The sequence below is a fragment of the Brachyhypopomus gauderio genome, chromosome 3 (assembly GCF_052324685.1).
Source record: "Brachyhypopomus gauderio isolate BG-103 chromosome 3, BGAUD_0.2, whole genome shotgun sequence".
NCBI classification, from domain to species: domain Eukaryota; kingdom Metazoa; phylum Chordata; class Actinopteri; order Gymnotiformes; family Hypopomidae; genus Brachyhypopomus; species Brachyhypopomus gauderio.
In genome coordinates, this window is record NC_135213.1 from 24,629,587 (window position 1) to 24,651,430 (window position 21,844).

The window sequence follows — 21,844 nt, forward strand, 5'->3', positions numbered from 1 at the left end:
GTTAGCAAGGTACAGACCAGATCACGAGGTATTAAAGTACAAAGTCCTGGTGTAGAGGATGTCATCTGCTGGCCATTATGCTTCCACCTGGCCTTGGAGATGGAAACAGTGGGGGAGCAGACAGGGGATGATGTAGTCAGGACACTCAAAGATTGGGGAGTGTAAATGGGTCAGTATAGATAGAATGCACTGCTTTTCATTTAAGGAACAGTAGCTTGTGTGAAGTCCCTTGAGGTTGATGATACCAAAACTGTTCATAAACTGTGCTTTCAAATGACACTGTTATATGACAGGCTTAATAATATATCATCAAAAAACCCCTTTCATGCATTGTGGGCTAACATAGCTCAGACATGCGTCTGTGCAGAAGAGATGGCTTTCATCCTCATCTGAATGCTTTGACCACGGTGCTTTGTGTTGACTTTTGCCCCATGTACCACCTCCAACAATGCAGACATGGATAAGCAATCAAATAGCCTCAGTGGAAATCAGCTGGCATTGAACAGGTGAGAAAGAACACTGTTCACAGCAGGCCTAATGCAGTGCAGCTGACTGTGTACTTACAGTGTAGGGAGCTCAGAACTGTGTCTCTGTGAAATTGTAACAGCACTGTTCTTGCCTTGTGCAAAAAAACACAGTGTGTGTGCACATGTTTAAGAGTCCAATCACACACTCAAGTAGGAATTAAATACCTGTAATTAGACACCTAAATCAAACCCTAACCAAACCTTTGTCCAAAGCTTAACCTTTATCTTGGGCCAGTGCCGAAAATAATAACTATTACCTGATGCTTACCATAACCAAGGTTGTCTTTTTTTTAGTTCAGAAAATACATCTTTTATTACAAAATAAATATACCAAAACACAATCACAATACTCTGCATAAGTAAATTTATTATTTATTAAATATTTTGTATATAAAATAATTAAACAAATACATACCTTAATAAACAACCAACATTAAGATTATTGACCAGCAAGATAAAGGCCTTTGACAGCATGAACCAAATGAACCAGCCACTTGGTTTGTAGCAGGTAATGATAGTCAACACCAATTCTGCCCAAATCACTAAAATAGACAATCACATTGCATCTAGTGCGCATTGTTATTTACTTCTTATTTTTGGAAACTAAAGACAACCTACAAGACTAGTGACAAAAACATTCTATTTTTTCAAGTATTAAGTTTCCCTTTGACCCACAGACAAAACCACATGGCTTGCCTGGTTCAGGTTACATGATCAGTGATGTGGTGCTTTGTACACAAACAATGTTTTTGTCACGTGCTCTTAACAGTTAAGTACATATACCAAGAGTATGCTGACCAACACGAACAATGAACAGCACAAAGTCTCAATGTTCTTCAATCTAAAGGCAAAAGCTTATTTCAACTTTTTGCACATTCCCTTATACATATCCATCATGAAACCTCTAAAGATATCTACAGTTTCTTTAACCTTTAACAACTATAACATTCTTTAATGTGTAGATAACGTTACAATCCACTACAGTATATGTAACTTCTAGCACTAGCACAGTGAAGGTAGTATATGTGATCAATGATTATGAATTGATACATTTGTTGGTTAAGATTTGTTTCAAGTAAACCCTGAACTAAGCCATAGTGCTAAGCCCTTCTAAAAATAAGATTGAACTTTTCATTAAGTATACACCATGCTACGCTAAAGGAACGGAAGAGGCCATGGAAAAACGCAGACCTAGCCAGATGAGCTAAGGCAGTTCCCTGGCACCAGGACGACTGCTGTCCTCTGGTTATTGCATTTGATGTAGCTGATGTTTTATTACGTAGCGCCGGAGCCAAAGGGGAGCTGCTGTAAACTCAAGACAATCACCAAATGCGGTCCCTGTTCCCACCTTTGAGGTCACAAGTGTCGCAAAAAATCAGCAGAAAGAGGTCTAATGCTCATAATGCAAATGTTCTACATTATTGATTCTATTAAACTGCAATTCAGTTCAGGTCTGAGCTTGTTGTCATTTGTAGCATAAGAATTTAGCACTTGGATAACTGCTGAAAAATGTGTTGCCTAGAGCAAAGAGGAAGCTAAGCATCGGAAGGTGAAAATGAGACAAATTCTGGGGAACATTCTGCTGTGATGTCTAGTGAATGACAGGACTTTGCCGTGAGGCAAGCAATCCCAAAACAGATTCATTTTCTCTTGTTATACAACCCTTAGAGTCAAATGTTACAATGTTATCTTCAGTTACCATTAACTGAAGTTCACTAGACAACAACATAAAATGTATTGGCCTGCATTACTAGGACACAGATTGTGCTTTGAAACTTTTGGACGCCTGCCTTGACCTATATGCAAGTAGAAAAAAAGGTAGATGCCAGTGCATTGTGTGAAAGTTAAGACATGAAACGTTAGCAGGGACAGCCTAGCGGGAGGCGCTGTTTCTCCTGCTGTCTCTGCGTCTCAGGCCACTGCAGGAGAGGTGCTCCAGAAACACCAACGGCGGCGAGAGAAGTGCTTTTTCAGGATCTGGTCCTCCTTTTCCCGCTCCTTCCTCACACGCTGATAGTGGTCTTCCTCCTTCAGATACCAGACTGGTGGCCAACGGTGCTTCTCAAAGTATTCCTGGTTCTCTGTTAAGGCCACAGCATGTACAGAGTGATCAAGACATGGTCACGTTTTATACCATGTGTTGATATCGCAGATGAAGGTCACTTGCTAATACTCATGAGGACACTAGAAAGGCTACAGGTCTGCAGGGCATTACTGCACTGCATACATCACTCATTCAGCATTCCTTCACACACCATACTGCCCGTGTGTGTGTGTGTGTGTGTGTGTGTGTGTGTGTGTGTGTGTGTGTGTGTGTGTGTGTGTGTGTGTGTGTGTGTGTGTGTGTGAGTCATTCTTACCTGGTGCTTTGGATTTCACCTCTTTGAGGTAATTGGCACATATGCAATTGTAATGAGTGCAGATATGGTGCAAGCACCAAGCAGCAAGTTGATTGGCATTATGGAACTACAAGAAGAACAAAACAAACAGATCAGTTTACTTGCAAACTGATATAGTTATATATTTATTAACATGTAAGATTTCATAATATTAAAAAAACAAATACATTTGAATAGTAATATATTTGAAGGTCAAGTCAAAATGATTCTCTAGCCAAGACCTGTGCAAGCTCCAGAAATGTCAGGACCTCCCCGTCGATCTCCTGTCCTTCTCTGAAGGCCTTCACCAGCTCACTCACAGCATATTGTTCTGTGAAAAAAAAAAAAAAACCTTTTAAAACAGATCTTGAGTTTAAATATGGTAAACTACCTTTGTTCAAAGGTTATAAGCGTGTATAACCTATTAGAAATGCTACTGAGCTTCTCATCCATCTGAGATTAAAACATCTCAGCAGAAAACATGTTATATATTTTTTTTGTATATTTATTTTTGTCTAAGGCAAATGCTCCACTCTACAAAACCATTACTGTTTCATGTGAACGTTTGATGACGTTAACCAGACAGCTTGCAATCTGCACTCCACCAGGCTCTTGGAATCAGACTCATCGAGTCTTGACGTTGTTCGTTACTTAGCAACTCTAAATGGAGGAACCAAATTATCACTTTTGATTCAAGTTTGTATTGGCTACTTGGCTTTTGGTCTGAAGAGCTTGTGTGTGTGTGTGTGTGTGTGTGCGCGCGCGCGCATGATGGAGTGTCCACCTGTCAGGGCAATGAGGCGGGGAAGGCACAGTCTGTTTGCCAGAGCAATTAACTCCATTGGGTCCAGGTCGGCCATGGGCGACAGCTGATTGGTGTAGAGGTACTCCAGCACTGCCTGCATACACACCCTGCTGGTGTTGGGGAAGTACACCTGGCAAAATCACGCACACATCCACAGAGGGCAAAGAAGAAACTCCAATACATCACTACAAATATATAACAACAGCTATGTCTAGACAGAGTTTACAAATGAATGTCACTGGAAAAACCAATGTTGTAGCAAGGTTAAATAAAATTGCTTTATATAGTGCCTTGCGGAAGTATTCACCCCCTTGGCTTTTAACTTATTTTGTTACATTACAACCTGTATTTAATTACCTTTACCTAATTTAATTTATTTAATTACCTTCAGAAGTCACTTAGTGAAATGAAATCCACCTGTCTGCAATCTAAGTGTCACAAAATCTATCAATATATACAAAATTTTTTTGAAAGGTCCCAGAGGCTGTAACACCCTTAAACAAGCAACACCATGCAACACCATGAATACAAGGAGATCTCCAAATAAGTCAGGAACAAAGTTGTTGAGAAGTCAGGGTTGGGTTATAAAAAATATCCAAATCTCTGATGATCCCCCAGAGCACCATCAAATCCATTATGATCAATTGGAAAGAACATGGTACCAAAACAACCCTGCCAATAGAGGGCTGCCCACCAAAACACTCAGACCAGTCAAGGATGGCATTAATCAGAGAGGCAGTACAGAGTCCAAAGGTAACCATGAAGGTGCTGCAGAGTTTCCAATCAGAGACTGGAGTATCTGACCTTAATCCATACAACCACAATAAGTTGTACACTCCATAGAGCTGGGCTTTATGCCAGAAAAAAAACCTTTACAAAAATAAGAAGGCTTGTTTTGGGACTCCCCAAATGTATGAAGGAAGGTGCTCTGGTCAGCTGAGACTAAAATTGAACTTCTTGGCCACCAAGGAAAACACAATATCTGGAGTAAAATCAACACCAAGAACATCGCACCAAGAACAGCATCCCCACAGTGAAGCACGGTGGTGGCAGCATCATGGTGTGGGGATGGTTTTGAGCAGCAGGGACTGGGAAACTGGTTTGAGCTGAGGGGAAGATGGATAGTGCTAAATACATGGATAATCTTGAGCAAAACCTGTTTCAGTCTATAAGTGATTCGAGACAGGGACAGAGGTTCACCTTCCAACAGGACAATGACCCAAAGCATACTGCTAAAGCAACACTCAAGTGGTTTAAATGTATTGGAATTGCCTAGTCAAAGCACAGACCTTAATCCAATTGAGAATCTGTTGTTCAGCTTAAAGATTGTTGTTCACCAGCAGAAACCATCTAACCTGAATGAGCTGGAGCAGTTTTGCCTAGAGGAATAGACACAAATTCCAGTGGCAGGATGTGGCAAGCTCAAAGAGACTTATCCAAGGTGACTTGCAGCTGTAATTGCAAAAAGTGGCTCCACAAAGTACTGAGTTTAGAGGGGGTGAATAGTTATGTACACGGATGTTTTCTCTTTTTTGTCCTATTTGTGGTTTGCTTCACAATAAAAAGAAATTCAAATGTTCTAAGTTGTAGGCATGTTCTGTAAATGAAATGATGCAAACCCTCAAATAATCCATTTTAATTTCAGGTTGTGAGGTAGCAAAACACGAAACATGCCAAGGGGGGTGAATACATTTAGAACCTCTTTACTGAACAGAATACAACATATGCCCTTTTTTACAGCACTTGCAGATAGCTTTTTACAGATGCCTAATGTACCACATACCAGCTGCATATACAACATCGCCCCCATTCATTAAATAATTCTTTCACTTTTAGCTTTATTTACAGATGTGTATGATGAACATATTTCTGTAAATATTTCCGCATAGACCATGGGTTAAAGCAAGAAATTTTCATTTGACTGAAAATTTTTCCTGGCAAAAGACAATGCTAGCAATTACTGAAAATGTGGTGTAGTTGGGACACGACCTCTTTTGCCTAATTCTACACAATAAACACATTTATAAAGTATATTTATCTAAACAGCCTGTGTAAGGAGAGAAGAGAGAATCTATGAAGCGACAAAATGCAACACCTGAGCAATAAATGTACATAAATCTGGGGGTCCTCTTCAGAAAACTATTTAAAGATCAAGTCAAATTTAGTGAATCCTGGTGAGTTTTAAAAGGTATGAAGCTCTCTTGTTTTTATCAAATTCACTATTCACAAAAACATAAGCCGTAAGATTACCTGCTTTAAGTAGGTATGTTACAAAAAAATTACACTGGATAGAGCTTTTAAATACAAACAGAACAAAACCATCCATGTTAAGCCTGGTTTAAGCCATTATATTTGACGCGGCGCGTGCGGGCAGCGCGGGCGGCGCGGGCGACGCGGGCGGTGCGTGCGCTGAAAATGACGTAATCGCGGTGGCTCCACCCGTGCGCGAGAGCCTCGCGCGCGAGGAGGGTACGGCTCGAGAAAAGAGACCACCTCCCCGTGGCTGCGTGTGCGTGGCTGCCTGGCCATGGCACAAACGCGTTCCTGATCTCGCGCATGCTCGTTCGTGTCAATAGTATACGGCGCGAGACTGGGAGACTCTCTCACCATGGCTCTCTCATCCTGGCTGCACCGCGCTGGTGAAGTTCCGTTATAGTCTCGCGTGATAGGAATTTCTAAATAAAAGTAATAAATGCAAATTTACCGTTTCTACATAAATAACTACATATACCTTCACTCTTTGTATTTACGAAACATCCTACATGGCATTATAAGGATGTTTGCAAAGGATTTGAAAACTTCAATGCACATTAAACTTAATGTTTTGCAGATAAAATTCAGGTAGAAATACATGAAAACACACAAACAAAATATTTCCATTTAGAACTTTATTTTTGCAAAAGCCGCATGGCTTCCCCTCTTTAAACACTGTTCAATTTACAGTTGATTGGTATTCCCAATTTGTCAAGCATTGTTCATTGTTCCCATGCGAAGTTTACAATGCAGAGAACTTAACAGGCTATTCTTAAATGTTTTCCTCTCCATAAAGTAACTTTATGAACATATACATTGCCAATACAAGACTAGAATGTAAGATTCGTTTGTCTACAAAAACGAGGTATTTTAACTTACACTAAACGCTGGCGTCGGCCATCGTTTTGCACACGAACGAGCATGCGCGAGATCAGGAACGCGTTTGTGCCATGGCCAGGCAGCCACGCACACGCAGCCACGGGGAGGTGGTCTCTTTTCTCGAGCCGTACCCTCCTCGTTCGTGTGCAAAACGACGGAGAACTTTAACCCATGGCATAGACCTGCAACTTCATAGGCATCACTACATTACGACCAGTTCTTGTGCATCTGTTTCTCCACTGTAAGCACTGTAGGTGTTGGTGATGTTGAAGATGGATTATAGAATCTGGCTGAACAGCAGAGGAAGTCCTGCCACATCAGAAGCACTTTCTACTCCTCCTGAACATGGATCTTTCAGATATGAAGATGAGGAACAGAAATCTGTTCTTTAATACCATATTGTGCAAAGGCTCCCTTGAGTTTTCCATTGACCACGGATGTCTTCTTGTTGATTTGAAGCACCTCTGAAGATCCATGTCAGTAGCAACTTTGGGTTCTGTCTTGGGAAGTGTGTGTGGCATGAGTTAGCTGTAGCTCAAACACAATTCCACCAATACATTAGCTCTCTAGCATATCCCAATGACCTTTACACACATTGTTTTTTTCTCTGTGGGCATCTTTAGCTTCAAAAGGGATAATTCACTTTTTGCCTCAGTGGGTTTCTGCAGCAATGAGCAACATCACCACCCGGGGCTGTTTGTGGGCTCAGAGTATGTATTACCACCGAGGTACCACTTTCACCATTGAGGTTCAGCTGTGACTGCACCTGATGTTGGCCTGGAGAATGCATCAGCTACCCTCGCGGCGTTGCCTGATGTGTATATGTTTATGTCACATTTCTGAATTTGGAGTATAGCATCCATTTACATCTCACTGCTGCTTTGCCAATGGGTTTGGCTATAGTACCCCCAAGTAGTTTGTGATCACTGGTGTGCCATACACATACTTGTGGTATTTCTGAAGAGCTAGAAGCTGCAAAGCATTAGACGGCACTCATGGGGTGTATGCTATGATCTGCCTTTTGTGCATGACGTGTCTCAAGGCCAAATTTGGGCACGTGCCGGTATGGCAGTCGTTGCTCTTGGATTAGAGAAGTGAAGTAGGGGGCTGCCCTGGCTGCCTTCAGCTTGTCCATAGCTGCCGCTGTGCTGGCAGCCATCACCACAATGCGTCATTCTGCAGGAGTGCCTGAAATGGTGCTGTGAGATCTGCTTCATTGGCGTGTCGTTCATGTTCTGGGTGGAACACATCTACCATCCAGCACTAATGTGACTTCAGCCACCACTATTGAACCTTTTGGCTGTTAAATTTGATGGCGAGCTAAATTGCTTCCTCTTTCATTTTCTTTAATATGTAATGATGCACATTTTAATTGATCAATTGATCAATGATCATGTGACGTGTAGTCACCTAAACCCGTGGTTTCTAAAGTTCTCATGGGTCATCTGATGAAATGCCTTACCCGCTGACTTCTCTCCAAAGGTGAGACGGTGGAACAGATATCTGCTTCATGGTGTGTTGAAAGTGAAGAAGTCAGCAAAATCTTCAACAAGCTGTATTTGCCAGTAGCATAACCTTTAATCCAGAATGGTGACACTTTTCTTGCAGTCCACATCTTCTCATGACCAAGACAATGTCTTAGGGATCCTTTTTCAGTTATGTCTAAGCTATTGACCCCATCTGGTAGGCTTTGTGACTTGCGAAATAACGTCCCTTTTATCTACATCCTGTAGTGTCTATTTCAGCCTATCGCTAATAGCAAATAGAATCTTCCATCAGCTGTGAACCACCAGGGTCACATTGAGATTAGTGTAGATGTGACGCAATCCTGGAAATACATCCTGTCTCCCAAAGATCGATGGACGTTACTTGAACAGCTCTTTTCTGACTGGAGCTAAGGAAGGAACTGGCATTAACCTTTTGAATTAAGTTGAGGCGAGAGCAGAATTGCAGGGGTGTTTTGCACACTTGTTATATAGACTTGAAGAAAAAAATTTCAGGCGAGGAGTGTGCATATCTGATTATTCCTTTGGGCTGGATTTTAGCACCATCATCTCAAGAGCCAAGACAAGAACCATTTTACAGTCATTCTAGCCACAGTGAAATTAAATAATGGCCCTCAACAACATGGTGCAAAATAAAAGAATATAAATACAAACAACAATACATAGGAAATACTGGACCAATAATCACAACAACATATAGAACAATACTGACCAGTAACTGGCACTGAGTGGATGTGCAGAAGATGCAACATACTATGACATATATGCAGTGTTGGGTAAGTTAATTAAAAAATGTAATTCGTTACAGTTACAAGTTACCTTGTTTAAAATGTAATTGTAGTGTAACTTTTCAATTACTTTTAAAAAGTAATGTAACTAATTACTTTTGGATTACTTTAAGGTTTAAATGAGTATTGACCCATGTTCAACATTTTATTTTTGAGAACTGACAGTGTGAACCTTAAAAGAGTACTAAGCTGAGAGGGAATTGTTGACCACAAGGTCCACAAGAAGAGATGCCTGCACCAGGCATGTAAGATTCTCAGACTCCTGTCATCGGGCCATACTCTTTTCTGCTCCTCCCCCAGGCTCTACCATTTTCACAGTTTGCAGACTAACACAAGCAGGTTCAGAAACCACTTCTTTCCCACAGTGGTCACCTTATTGAACTCTTCCCAAAGACCATTCTTTCCTTCCCCTCTGTCCATACCTTACCATCCACACAACATCTGTACAGTGTTCCTCTTCAATTCACATCTGTATAGCCCTATCTACAGTGGTATAGGATAATCTGTATATTATCTGTATGATTCCATCTGTATTTATCACATTTATTTATACCATGCTATTTTTCTTTGCCCTGTGCATTGTACTGCCATAACTACATTACACATACATGCATTTCTCTAGATAATTTATCTACTCTTGTCACGGTGAGGCGGCCCCCTACCGGCCGTCTCTGTCCACAGCGGCTGTTGTTGTTGTTGTTTGGTGACGTCATGTGCGTTCCTCAGGTGGGCGGAGCCCGTGATCCGTCTCACCTGAGGGTCGTTTGTTTGCCTATATATGTCTTGTCTTTGTACCAGTTGACCGCTGGTCATTATATCCTTAATTTGGATCTATTGCACGGGTTTTAGGTTTTGCACACTTTATATTAAACCACCCTTTTTCCCTGAGACTTGGCGTGATCGCTTCCTTTTTGTTGCTCACACCTGCCCGTCACAACTCTGCACATATCTATTAACCATCTTTACTTACACGAGCTGTAAATAACTGCATTTTATCTCTAAATACTGCATTCTATACAATCTGCACGTGTTGCACTTGATTAGACACCAAACTGCATTTCATTACTTCATACTAATTTAATTTAAATGTATTGCTTGTCGAACGGTAGGTTCAAGATAGGTCCAATGATACCAATTGGGTAGGTTAGGTCGTGTCATAGACAAACGTTTTTCCAACACCAAACAGTCATAAATATTCATTTTATACCATCTGTCATTGCCTATAATAGTCATGTATGATTCCAACAAATACCTGTTTAGGACCTTAAACAGTTAATTTGGTTAGCCTGTAAATCAAGCTGGCAAAAGGACAAACACATTTAGGTGAATGGTAGTAGCTAGCCCAGCTGGTAGCTAACTATGGAAACCACAGTGTTTGATGGTCAGCATACCTTGCTGTTAGCTCGCTTACAACCTCAATAGTGGTTGCCTTCTGATCGGAAATAAACCTCCAAACTCAGAAATTTACACAAAGGCTTGGCATAATCACAAATAGTTGCCGATTGTGGCACGTGGTTCACATTTATTGACAACACATGTAGCGCAAACAAATGCTCCTTGAATTTCCAGTGTTTGAAGGCGTCTGTCATTATTGCTGCTTGAGCTGATACTGAACCGCACGCTTGCTGCTCCAGTACAGAAACAAGCGGGAAACAGTGATATAGGGCGCAAAGCAATAAAAATATCATTAAATATGTTGCAAAGGTTTTTGTTTATATTTTTAAAATGTAACTAAAATTGTAATTCTTAATATTTCCAGAAGTAACTGTAACTGAATTACATATTTTCTCATTGTAACTGTAACGAATTACAGTTACACTTTTTTTGTAATTAAATTACATAATGTCGTTACATGTAATTCCTTACTTCCCAACACTGCATATATGTGTTCAGCAGATATGCTTGTAGCATATATGAAATAAGATATTTGTTCTAGCAGCAGACATTATTAAGACATGTGAAGAGGTGCAAAAATGGGGCTATAATCACTCAGTAGAAGATATTAAGGGGGATGGTAAGAGGAAGCGAGTTTTCAACCACATAAAATAGAGTCACTGTTGGACTTTCTTGGCTATCGAGCTGCAGTTGAGGATTTAGATGAGGTTTTTAGTTGAATACTAAGGAACATGTTAATAATTTCCACACCAGAGTGAAGAGTGATCACCCCCTACTTTCCTGAAGTCAACAACCAACACTTTTGTTTTGTCCACACTCAGAGATAGGTTGTTAACTGTGCCCCAGTCCATTAGCTACTCCACATTCTCTTTCCATGTTGACTCATAGTCCCAGCTGATGAGAACATGGAGACCACCACCAGTAAACATGATGATGTGGGTCAGCAGAGTCAATTTCTAGTGGGTTGAGCAGACAGTGGACTGAGCACTGTGGGTGGCCCTAGGGCTCGGTGTGGTGGGGCTGGAGATGCTGCTCCAAACATGGACTGAGGTCTCCTTCAGGAAGTCCAAGATCTTGCTGAAGTGGGATTCAGGCCTCAACTTTCCGGTTATTTGTTGAGGAATGGCTGAGTTGAATGCTAAACTGAGCTCTATGTGCAACATGTTGAACATGTGATCTTTTCTTCACCATGAAGATCATGGAGGAGGCCTTGTGCTGAGCAGAGAGATGTTAAAGATGGCCATGAGAACATTTGTGAGCTGGTCTGCACAACATTTTCCAGTGCTCGCATGTTCTGCCTCATAGTGGTCCACTCAGTTTAGTGCAGCTAATTTTAGCTGTATGTGTCCTGCTCTTTTAGCTATAACAGCATGTACACCTTGCTGCTGCACTCACCATGTTCAACGGTCATTACTTTAGCTTGAGCGGTTGTGACCTCTCTAGCACGACAAATCTCCAGTTCTATTTCGAATGTGAGATTTGTTGTTCCTAGCCGCTTTTCCCTGAGCACGTTATTTGTGATGCTTATCAAAGTTCTACAGTTCTACAGGTGTGTGCTCTTTGTCTTAACTCAGCTACAAGCTTATCAATGTTCATGCATTCATTCTGGATTTGACTTGTGTGTTCAGAACTGATGATTTTCAAATGCTGCTTTTTTCTCACAGTAAACTACGCTTCAAAAGCTTTCAGCACTTCAGTCATATTTTAGGATCTGTGTACTGTGTTGTGAGCATGTAATAAATATTGAGGGCATCCTCACATTGTGTGAAGCTGTACAGCTATCATTTGTGTCTTAGGCTTTTCATCCAAACAAGTAACATCTGCAAAATATGAAGTAAGACTGTTCCCATTTTTGCCAATCAAGGTTACCAATTCAGGTTACCATTCAAGCTGAATGGTCTTGGTGGACAAAACTTTTCCATTTTGAATGCTAAATGGGCTTGCTTGGTATTAGCCACTGAAACACTAACACAGCCAGCTTAGAGAAATGTTAGTCAAGGTTAACAGTCTTCACTGTCAGTTTCTTTTATCTGAATGACTCCTCTGCCTTATGGAAAAATATGAAGTAGTTCAGCTCGTCTGCTGCTGTTATTAAGAAAAACCTTGCCAAGTCGCAATAGTTTTTTTAACCTCTTTACTGAACAGGATAGGCAATACAGTGTGTGCCCTTTCTTATATCTTGCAGTCCAAGCAAATAACACTTTACTGTCTCCCAGTGGGTCATTCCAATATACAGGTTGGCATGGGGGAGAAGTGGAATGTACCATGTACCAGCAACATACTACATGTCATAGCATTGCACCCAGAAGTATGCAACCAATTACATAACATGGCTCAAAGGAAAACTCTGCAGGTAACATTTTTAAAAGGGAGAAATTGGAAATGCTCTTTGCTAATTCAAATGTGCGCTACATACTTGGGGGAAGTAGGACACCAGCATCCCTAAAATAAAGTTGCCCCAGTTGTAACACTGGAATGTTATGTTGGCCCGGCACATTACTGGACTGAATGAAGTAGGCCTGTCATCATCTTCAGTATCTTCCTGGCCATAGAAGGAAACTCAATATGACTGATGTAAACTTCCTCTTGTCATAGAGTAAAATTGACCTGCTCTCTTCAGGAGCTCTACTGAACCTTTATAGCAGACACTACCTTTAGCAACATAAATAAGTACACATAGCTTCTGTGAAGGAAATATGCTTTATAAATGCTTGCCATGTAAAGCCTGTTTACTGCTTGCCATGTAAAAATGGTTTCCAAAATATCAGATGATACAAATTACTCAAATAAATATAAAAATTTTAATGAGACAAATGACTTATCGCTTATTAGTTATTAGATGTCTGACATTCAGTAGGTATCTGATGCAAAACTGAGTGATATTTCCAATATTCAGTAGGCATCAGGGTTAGGATAGGATAGGATAGGTACTTTATTAATCCCGAAGGAAATTAATATTGAAAATATGTGTGTGTGTGTGTGTGTGTGTGTGTGTGTGTGTGTGTGTGTGTGTGTGTGTGTGTGTGTGTTTGTGTGTGTGTCACATATGCATGTATTTATCTGCATGTAGGCAGTCTGACCTTGCATAATCTGTTTGAAGACTGAAAAAGACACTCACACTTGATGAAGTAACAAATACTGTATTCCACAAACTTTTCAGTATGCCATCTAAAGCTCCTTACACAAAGCTTTCTCACTCACCTCATTGTTTGCACTCTCAATGAACGAGCCTCCAAACAGAGCAGCCATCCAGTCACAGCTGGAGATCAGCAAAGGTTTATGGGCATTGATGGCTCCATCATCCAACCTGAATGTCACATCTTCAAGGATGGCCAAAGAATGCCACGTACAAAAGTTCAAATATCAATGTCAAACCTAGTTTAATTGTTTATCATTCAAACATAATTCTGTAATGTCAGAATATGTCATGTCAAAGTATATAAAGACATGACTGATGTTAGTGAAATAGTAATAATTTCTCTTGATTTGTATTTGATTCAGTGCAGTAGAATATACACTAATAATTTGTGTTGTAGTCATATTTTTTACCTGTGAAATTGTTCTTGGCCAGACACTCCTTAATCCTGTTGGCCTTTCTCACATGGAAAGCTTTTGTAATTTCCTGATTCATGAAACCCTCTTCATTCATAATGTTCTCCACCATCATCCGCAGATCGAAAACCTCCAAGATCTCTGCAATCTGAGCAATCTTCATCAGGTCCTTCTCCTTCTCATCAAGCTCCCCCGTATATAGGAAACGCAGCACTGCACTGAATGGACCCAGCTGGATTGATTGGTCCATTGCTACCACTGTCATGGGAGTCAGGCTACCTGTCACTGGGCTAACCACAGTTTCTTTGTACATGCTGAAGAAGGCCTTGCTCCAAGAGGTCAGGGACAGCTTGGTCCGATGGTGCTGCCTGTTGAAGTTGACCATTTTCAGAGTGCCATCACTCTTTGAGGCACGAAGGGAACAGGGGGAGAGGTTAGGCTGCACGGCTGCGTCCTCCTCCGTGTCCAGGCTGAAGGCCCGCATCAGATGTTCCCTGTCATGGCGCTCTGCCATCACCATGCATGGGGACTCATCGGAGAGATCCATCTGGAAGAGGTCGAAGAACTTGGAGGATGAGGTAGACAGGTAGATCTTGTGGGCGAATATGTGAATGTGCTCCTGAAGAATGAACATGACATCAGCACAGAGGGGGTTTTCCAGCAGTTGCCTTGGGCCATCCCGGTTGTTGGAGGGACACTCTGGGATCTTGATCAATGGTGGAGGGGCCTTTGGGGGCAAGAAAGGTGCCTGCAAAAGGGGTTTCTGCACCCTTCGCAAATGGGACTTCCAGAACTGAAGGTGGCGTCTGGAGATGAGAGCAGCTCGAATAGCATTGTCAAAGATGTCTTTAATGCCAAACTGATCAAAGACACTTGTCTCGTAATATGGAATACCCAACTCTTTAGCCACTTCCCTTCCTCTCTCAGGAGGCAGAATGTCTCCAGGTTTTATTGGCCTGTTGGAGACATTTCAACAAGGTATTTTAATACCTTTTAAACCCTTGGGGGTTTGAGTAAAAGGGCAACCACTTTATCCATAAAAAACATTAACCAAAGGAGAAAGTAAATATTTTCAGCCTGTTTGTACTGAACGTAAAAAAGCTTGAATAGCAACAGAAGTCTGAAAACTAAAAATGTAAGTGGGTACCTCGCTAGTGGTCGCCGAGCCCGATTGACAGCCTCAAGATCTGCATAGCGTAGATCCAGCTGACACCCTACGAGAATGACAGGTGTACGTGGGCAGAAGTGCTTGATCTCCAGGTACCACATGGTCTTGACATGATGGAGAGAGTTTGGGTTGGCGATGGAAAAGCAGAGAACCACCACATCAGACCTTGGGGATGTGAAAATGAAGAGAAGGTGACTCGAGCAACTGCTCATAAGCCATCGTCTTAAGCCATCGTCATACCAACAGAGGGCAAGACATCACTTGACACAGCATGCAAACAGAATGTGCAGCAAAGTGTGCTGTAGAGTGACAGGCACCAAGCAGCATCTGCAGCAGGACCAACACAGTCCTGCAGTGTTAAGGCAGCATGCAAAGGAAGGACCCGCCGTAGTCTCAATGCCAGCCTGACATTGATCTCGTGACAGGATGTGAAAAGATTGCCTTTGGTTCCCACCCATGTCCTTTGAGGCATCTGACGATTGCAGCAATGAACACCTTTGGCAATCCTTTTTTGTTTTTTTTTGTTTTTTTTGGGAGGGGGGTGGGGGAGGGGGGGTGCGGGGGTTGAGCTGCCTGAGCGAAGACCATTTCAAACATGAGAATCAAAAATGACAGAAAACAAAAACAAAACAAAACCCAAAAAAGGAGGACATGCAGACATACTGACACATGGCTGGCGTACCTTCTCGGAGGGAGGTTAGTACCCTGCCTATGCTGACAGGGGAGGGGGGACTGCATGAGAACAGTGAACTATGCATGATCGCCACCTTCGCCATCGTCCACCAAAGGAACCGCGCAGCACTCGCTGACGGGGGCAAGCAGCGGACGCCGCAGCTACCACACCGCACAGCCAAAACTGGAAATGCAGAGGGTTAGGAGGACGCTAGTGGCCCTGCAGACTTACAGCGTCTCCATTAAGTTTCTCAGGTTCATGTTAAGACCATTGTTGTCCTACAAACAAAAACAGGCACAGAAAAATGCTACGTAGTAATTGGCCGTTGCAAGTAATTAAAAAAGCATCAATGTTGTGGGAATAGCATCTGGTCTGAGAAAAAGGATTTAACTCAATGTCATGTCATGTATATATCACAAGAGTATTAAATTTCACCTTTGTGTGTTGCACAAAATCACCCAGTGGTTATCATGAAAAAAGTGTGACCCAAAGGTTTTTATCATGCAAGTGACTCTGAGGAAATATAAAGTCCTCTGAGACAAACTGGAAGGCTGCTGATATAGATTCCAGGCTGAGGGTCCACATCAGAGGTTCCCGGCCAAGTCTTTTGTTTTTATCATGCTAAACACTATCGTACAACAAGAAAGGAGCAGTTCGGCAATAAGCACTGTGAAAGGTTAAATACACGAGATACAGAGGAGCTCAGATAACAGCTGCTGAGCGCAGGTCTTTACAGGAAGTGAATGGCTTGCTGAAAGCAGGGCCAAATAAGAGCTGATAGCAAATCTGCTCCACAGCTCAAGCATGCCTCATTCCCGACCCCAATCAATGTGCTGATGATCGAACCGTTCACATGTGGAAAGTTAAAAACTGTACTGAGGGTCAGCGACCTCCCTCTGCCGCGACTTCACTCACTACCTAAGTGCATGTCATGTGTGCCCAGCTTGATCTGCCCTGCAAATCCTCTTGGTGCTTCAAAAGCATGCATTCGCAATGAAAACAGCAACTGCAATCAATTCACCAATCAATGGCACTTTTTCCGGCCAAATCTTAAAGGTAAAACCCTGACTGAGCATGTCTAGTTTGGCTCCAGTGCAGGATTATCACACAGAAGCCTTAAAGTCTGATAAACTGGATAATCTCACACATACACAATAGAAAGCAAACCAATACAGCATTAGTTTGGAAAGGAGAGCCTTTTCCAAAGAAGGTTCCAAATCCACTGCATTTGAGCCTTATTTTCAATGTAAAACCAGATTTATTATCTTTCTTGAAGCACAGAACTGACGTGAATAAACACCTAGAGAATAACTCTTAGAGATAAACACCCACAGATAAACATCTAGATTTATGACTTGTTGTTTGTGATGCAGTCGTTCATTACTCATCACTAATTCCGCTGCGAGCCAGTCAGCATTCAGCGCACTGGTCTTTGCATCTATGATCGTAACGGTGTATCTTTGGAAACTTTCAGACCCCATCACTAAATATGTAGTTACCCCTGAAGTCATTTAAGTAAGGCCTTAAACCCGATCTGTGTCCACAAATATATGTATCCACAAACGGACCTGTGCCCACAAATATATGTGTCCTCAGATGGAGCTGAGCCCACAGCTCCATTTTTAGAAGTGTAGGTTTGGGTTACTGGGCCGTGTGATGAGCGCGGGTAAAAACAAGTGGAGGTGCAATGATGGATCCGAGGCTCAGATCTTCATAACTCCGACTTTATGGCGTATGGCGGCAGCACTTTTGTTTTATTTTTAGACTGCAATAAAACACGAAAGGGAAATATGGCGCCACAGAATGGAAACGCAATTCTGCTGAGAGGGAGACCATCCCAAGGACGGCGAGCACGGCGGGGTTGGACGCGTGTGCCTGCGTGTGCTTGCGTGTGCTTGCGTGTGCCTGCGAGGGCTTTGGTGGTGATTGGCCGACCGCTCTCCTGTATCAAGGAGGGAGTATGTTTATGTGTGTGTGTGTGTGTGTGTTCCTTCATTTCCTCTCAGGGAATGAAGCACAGGTATCAAGTGGTGCAGCTGGGGATGCCCTGCTTTCTGATAAGCCTCCCTCGCAAACTGTCAGGAGGAAGGAAGACCAACACTGCAGCAGCGCATGCTCAAGCCATCTGCCCCGCACTTTCAAAGGACACGAAAGCTTTGCTCGACCCCATCAACGTGACACTCACTTCCTAAGCAGGAGTGGGTTTCAACCACCGCGAGGCAGTACTAGGGAGTGTTGAATTATTTCTGACATTCATTTACAAAGTCTTAATAAAATGAAAGCAATATCATGCATTATACACCACTCTCACATGCTAGCTTTGGAGTGCACTTTAAATAGAATCAGAAGACAAGAGGTTGGAATATTATGGGAAGATTGACAAGTGAAAGGGATGCAGACTTGGTCAGTGTCAGGTCACCAGACAACATAAAATAACAACATTCACATTCACTGCTGCACAGTGGAAGACCCACTTTAATCAGAAGTGAGGTCACTTAGGTGATGCATGGGTGAACACAACACTAATAAAAAAACACAAGAGGCATTTCTTATAAACTCAAAGTAAAATGAAGATGTCTGGTCAACCTGTCTTTAAGGTTCAAGAAAGTAAAGGAACAGAGGAAATATGACCAACAGAAAAGAAAAGAAAAAAAACAAAAATCAAAGCTTTACATGAGTGACCTACAAAAGGTTGACAGATTTTTGTCTGCTATTAGCACAAACCTTGAAAAGAATCCTATTCTCCTATTGCCATAATTTTATCAAAGCCATGAACGGATGTGATCAATAGTTGAAGCTATCTCTTCAAAGCTAATCTTAAATAATTTCTTCTTTCTATGCTTCTTTTCAGTAACACTGCAAAATTACCTGCCATATGCAAAACGCCTGTCCTTGTGGTGATCTCCAAAGGTGTCCCACAGCCTGAGGGACACACTCACATCATCCACCACATCCCTCGAGCGCTCCAACACCTGTCAACAGACACACCTTCATCACCGCCTGACATTTCTCCACTCTAACTATGGACAGGTTTTCACAAAGGAGCCATAGCCCAGGTCTTTCTTTAAACTGTGTCCATGCGTCCACCACCTTAAATTGCATTTTAAAAATAGGGCCTGCTCATATTTAAAAGTAATTCTATGCAATTCTATGCACAACTCAGGTGGGTAAAAAGAAATGTACCTCTTGGCAGACCCTGTACTGGTCAATGGCCCAAACAGTGGGGACATGGGTAGCCAATAGCTGGTACTGGGTCAAGGTGGTGTTGCAGGCTCGGGCACATATAAGACGCGTCTTCCCCACGGCATTGTCTCCAACAACGACGCACTTGATGGTTTCTACATTGGGTCTTTCGTAGTCCATGCCGGATCTCAGGTTCCCCTGCACGTGGAAAGGATGTGATGCAAGTTCGCACAGAAGAACAAGGACTGAGGAATGTATTGGATTCCAGGAATCGGTATACGTGAGCCATGGACAACACTGCCCTTGGCTCTGGGTCAGTGAAACCTCAGTGTAATACAGGACTTCATGTTTGCATGAGCCCAAAATAGTAGCTCTGCATGTTTTTCTCGCTGAGCCAGACAGTTCACAATGTCCCCTTGTAATTTTTATACTGTGATAATGTATCAGGTCCTCACACATAAGCACTTTGAAATTTCCATGTAAACATAGTAGGTTTTTAATTAAACTTACTATATAAATAAAATTATCTTTATACTTCTCTCTACTCGATTTATTCCCAATGGTACTTGTTTACATAGCTAGAAGAACTTTCAAGTCCACTTGAAAGTTCTTAACCACAATGTAGCACTGTCCCTGTTATACTATAGAATGTGCAATTATGCGAGAAACATCATAGTACAAAAAGAGCTGCTCATGTCTCTTTGATTAAAGCAATAAATAGGTAGGCAGGTATAAGATCATATAATAGCAGATATACCAAATAACCTTAACATGAGATTCTTATTAATAATACTTACTCATGGAATCAATGTAAATTCACGAGATTATTGTTCATATCACAGAGGATGATGTCATATTATTGACACTGCCCTAATTACTCCAGCAGTTACATATCACACTCCAGTGTGTGTGAGTCTGTGTGTGTATATATGTATGTATATGTGAGTATGCATGTATGTGTGTAAACATGTGAGTGTGTGTTTGGGGAGAGAGAGAGAGAGAGAGAGAGAGAGAGAGAGAGAGAGAGAGAGAGAGAGAGAGAGAGAGAGAGAGAGAGAGAGAGAGAGAGAGAGAGAGAGAGAGAGAGAGAGAGAGAGAGAGAGAGAGAGAGATGCAACTTTATAGATTTGCAGATATTTGTTTAATATTTAATTGTATAACATGGCTCATAAATATTATGCAAACTGCATTACACCATTCTAGCCAACCATTGTGGCACCTTATAACCTTAAGACGTTAAACCATTCTTCTCAAAATCTTCTCCCCTAAGACAATAAACAGTAAGTCTTTGTTTTCACATATTTTATCAATAGTACATAAAAAGCTCACAGGAGTATAGAACTGCATGCACAGGGACTATTTATGGACACTGACCTAACCCGTGACCACACTGACCTCCAGGGGGATATGATATTGCCTAATGCTTTGATGGAATCTGTTTACCAAAACAAAACCAACACACTGATAAAGGTAGCGGGGATAAAAGACCAAATACCACCACATCAACACTACATTAAATACACGTTAACTTTGGTTACGTCTGGATGATGCATGGTATGTCACAGTATATATCGCCGTAAACTTTTACCCTACGACTACAACAGACTACAACAAATTGCACACGTGCACCTATATTTATTCTAAAAGTCAAAGTTAAGAAGAATGTAAGTAGGTCTAACTCCTTGTTCATCATCTTGCAAGTGCAGAGCACCACTTTGGTTGATGCTTTTGCAGCTGACGGAACAATTTATCATCAAACTAAACTTAAATAACAACAGTAGGCTATTATGCGAAACTTCTGTTGTCATGCCACGTTCAGTTGCTGGAGCTTAATTGGTAACGGGCGTCCTTAATACAATTGCCTAATGAGTGAAAACTAAGATGGGTCGTTAATATGAAGGTGCTAGGATCAAAACAGTTGCAAGCATTGTTTATTCTCTCACAACAGCCACAAGTGACACTACTACATAACATAACGGCAGCAACGCGCTGTGAACATAATGACAAATATAATATCATACCACATAATTGCAGTAGTAACCTTTCCAACAAGCGCTGAAGCCCAGGGCACAGGTGACTGAACAGCACGAGGACACCACCCCGGTCTTTGTTTTGCAGCAAGGGTGCTGAACTGTTGTGCTGAACACAAAACACCTACCGTTTCTTTGGACTGTGTTTTTTTTATTATTGTTGTCAAAAACTGAAGTCAAGACTTGAAGAAGTGTAAAAAATAAATCGCCGAGTGCTAGCTGGGCAAATGCTGCAAGATCATTTCGTAATCGCTACAGTGTCCCAGTGTGTCAAAAAATGTTAATCCGTTTTTTTAAAGCTTAATATCGCAGTGTCTCGCTAGGTTAGTTAAAGCAGCCTCCGGGCAACGTGCTGCTCCCCATTGAAATGCGCTTTGCAGGAACGTCTGCAGGCTCCCACTAGACGCGGATGCGGCTTCCATTGTGACGTCAGCGAGCCGTTCTAATAATAGCGGGCATACGGTTTCATTCAGGAAAACAATGCGCTCCAGACGCGCTTAGGACGCGCGTTACCCATCGGTGTATAGGACGTATAAATGTCTTATTCCAAATAATAGAGCGGATCTGTCGGTGTTAGAGGTTCATTTGCGAGACGGGGAAATATCAGTAATTACGTTAATACATCCTGACGTATGAGACATGACGTGGGCAAATTTGCGCAATGAGTAAACAATGCCCATTTCTGCTAAAATTGACCGACATCTTTGG

At 41.9% G+C, this 21,844-nt stretch overlaps 1 protein-coding gene across 2 annotated transcripts; it reads right to left on the reverse strand.

Moving 5' to 3' along the window:
* Positions 1 to 912: 912 nt before the first annotated feature.
* On the reverse strand, positions 913 to 21,566 carry rhobtb1 (Rho related BTB domain containing 1). Of its 2 annotated transcripts, none has more exons than XM_077000595.1 (10): positions 21,265 to 21,566; positions 19,107 to 19,304; positions 18,792 to 18,895; positions 15,230 to 15,415; positions 14,080 to 15,038; positions 13,732 to 13,850; positions 3,690 to 3,840; positions 3,148 to 3,236; positions 2,888 to 2,993; positions 913 to 2,608 (listed from the first exon to the last, which is right to left on the reverse strand). In XM_077000595.1, exons 2-10 carry the CDS (start codon positions 19,284 to 19,286, stop codon positions 2,439 to 2,441), a joined length of 2,064 nt encoding a protein of 687 aa, XP_076856710.1. In that variant the 5' UTR covers positions 19,287 to 19,304; positions 21,265 to 21,566; the 3' UTR covers positions 913 to 2,438. The 2 variants fall into 2 exon arrangements, with proteins under 2 accessions (XP_076856710.1, XP_076856711.1); XM_077000596.1 differs by lacking the exon at positions 21,265 to 21,566 and adding an exon at positions 21,128 to 21,252.
* Between the last annotated feature and the right edge of the window lie 278 nt (positions 21,567 to 21,844).

Coding starts and splice junctions, on each gene's coding strand:
- rhobtb1 (XM_077000595.1), bottom strand. CDS start 19,286: ATGGACTACGAAAGACCCAATGTAGAAACCATCAAGTGCGTCGTTGTT. Junction 13,851..14,079: donor GGCCAAGAACAATTTCACAG/GTAAAAAATATG, acceptor CCATCCTTGAAG/ATGTGACATTCAGGTTGGAT. Junction 2,609..2,887: donor GGTGAAATCCAAAGCACCAG/GTAAGAATGACT, acceptor TGGCCTTAACAG/AGAACCAGGAATACTTTGAG.